Below are 1,709 nucleotides of genomic sequence, written 5' to 3'. Positions count from 1 at the left end.
AGGCTGCCCAGGGAGGTGGTGGAGTCACCAACCCTGGAGGTGTTTAAAAAAAAGTAGATCTAGCACTTGAGGCTGTGGTGTAGTGGTTGGGTCTGCTGGGATGGAGGTTGGACTAGATGATCTTCAGAGGTCCCTTCCAACCCCGAACATTCTGTGATTCATCCCTGAGTGGGTCTTTCCCAACTCACCTGGCAGCCCTCCCACGTAGAAGATTGCCCTTGCGCTGGGTGCAGGAGGCCGGCTGGGTCCCACCGTGCGGTTGCCTTCCGTGTCCACATCAACCTGGATTATGTTCTTCCATTTAGTAACTTCAAAAGAAAAAAAACCCAAACAGTCAGTGTTGCTTCCTAGAGAGTAAGTTAACCAATGTCTCCTGGCACAGACCAGTGTTGGAACACAGCAAAGCCAGGAAATGCTCCAGGAGTGCATGATGCCGCTCACCCAGGGCTTGATGGAGCAAGGGGAGGGTCTGAAATAGAGCTGTGCTCAGAGAGGGGCTGTGGCTGCGACCCCTGTCCCCAGAAAGGGCCCGACCGTAGCACCAGCTCAACCGCAACTGTGTTAAAGGCTGTTTTGCCTGTACAGGTGTGAATTCTGCAAATCACTGGTCCCCGCTGCAGGCTGTGAGCCCCCTTGGGCACACTCTGCACCACAGCACGTCAGAGGCTTTCGCTTCCAGCAGGGCACGACCCTCCTGGATGCAGGCGGGACTGTGGGACATCTCTGCCTCCACCAGCTGCTCCAGGACGTGGGGACACACCCTGTCTGTCCTGCCCACCACATGGGACAGCACTAACATCATCAGCCAAGGGCTCTTATTAGGAAATTACTTAATCTCCCAAATTAAGTGTATACAGGTGGGACCTGGGGTTTAAATACCCAAGGAAGGGGCCCAGGCGTTTCCCAGGAGGTGTGGGCTGAGCAGCATCCCGGGGCCAAGTGCTGGCTGTCACCTCACCTGCAATGGTGTGCCACTGCCCGTCGCAGAGAGATGGGCACGTCACCGACGCGGAGAACTCATCAGCCCCAGCGTTTGATCTCACGGTGACCTGGTGTGTGGGATAAAACCATCGGCGCCCAGTGAGCTGAGCGGGATGGGCAGGAGATGTCTCCAAAACCTGTGGAGAAGCCACCCTCCCATTACCTTTGTCTCCTCCATGTACAGCAGGAGATGGTGGCTTCTCTTCGTGCTGATCTGGAAGATAAGGCCAGAGGCACTGCGGGGACGGACCTCCAGTGTCACCTCCAAGTCCTTCTCAGTCATCACCGCATCAGCTGGAAAAGAAATGCAGCTGGTGAGGAGAGGAACAAAGGACCTTCCATGGGATGTGTCCCAGTCCCAGGGCTGTGGGAGCCAGCACAGGCTGCCGTGGGGTACCTAGGATGACGGACCCTCCCTCTGCAGCGAAGAAGACCCCGCTCTCCAGCGCGCCCTCGTAGCACGGCGTCACCCCAAAGGTGCGTGAGGGTGGGCCCAGGGGCCTCCTGTCCAGCTGTGGGTTCCTCAGGCACCCATCAAAGCTGGAGGCCGATGCAACCTGCAGAGGGAGGCCACGGAAGTGAGCGCAGAAGGGTCACAAACTGGGAGGCAGGGGCTGATGCCACGGGACTGGGAACTGGCACAGATCTGGTGATGCCATGGGACCACCAAGTCCTTACCGGTATGTGAGCTTTGGCTTTTCCAGCTGGCACCCCCCCTACATACAAGG

The 1,709-nt window shown here is 57.6% G+C and overlaps 1 protein-coding gene across 1 annotated transcript in view; it reads right to left on the bottom strand.

The window, feature by feature from the left end:
- The window catches only part of LAMA5 (laminin, alpha 5), a 46,733-nt gene that overhangs the window by 743 nt on the left and 44,281 nt on the right, over positions 1–1,709 (bottom strand). The window contains 5 exon segments of the mRNA XM_009868704.1: positions 189–308; positions 959–1,049; positions 1,145–1,275; positions 1,379–1,538; positions 1,660–1,705. Coding sequence (XP_009867006.1) covers positions 189–308; positions 959–1,049; positions 1,145–1,275; positions 1,379–1,538; positions 1,660–1,705 — 548 coding nt within the window.

This window comes from Apaloderma vittatum, unplaced genomic scaffold (genome assembly GCF_000703405.1).
Source record: "Apaloderma vittatum isolate BGI_N311 unplaced genomic scaffold, ASM70340v1 scaffold7314, whole genome shotgun sequence".
Classification (NCBI taxonomy): domain Eukaryota; kingdom Metazoa; phylum Chordata; class Aves; order Trogoniformes; family Trogonidae; genus Apaloderma; species Apaloderma vittatum.
The sequence above is the reverse complement of the archived record's forward strand: the minus strand, read 5'-3'. Positions and strand labels throughout refer to the sequence as shown.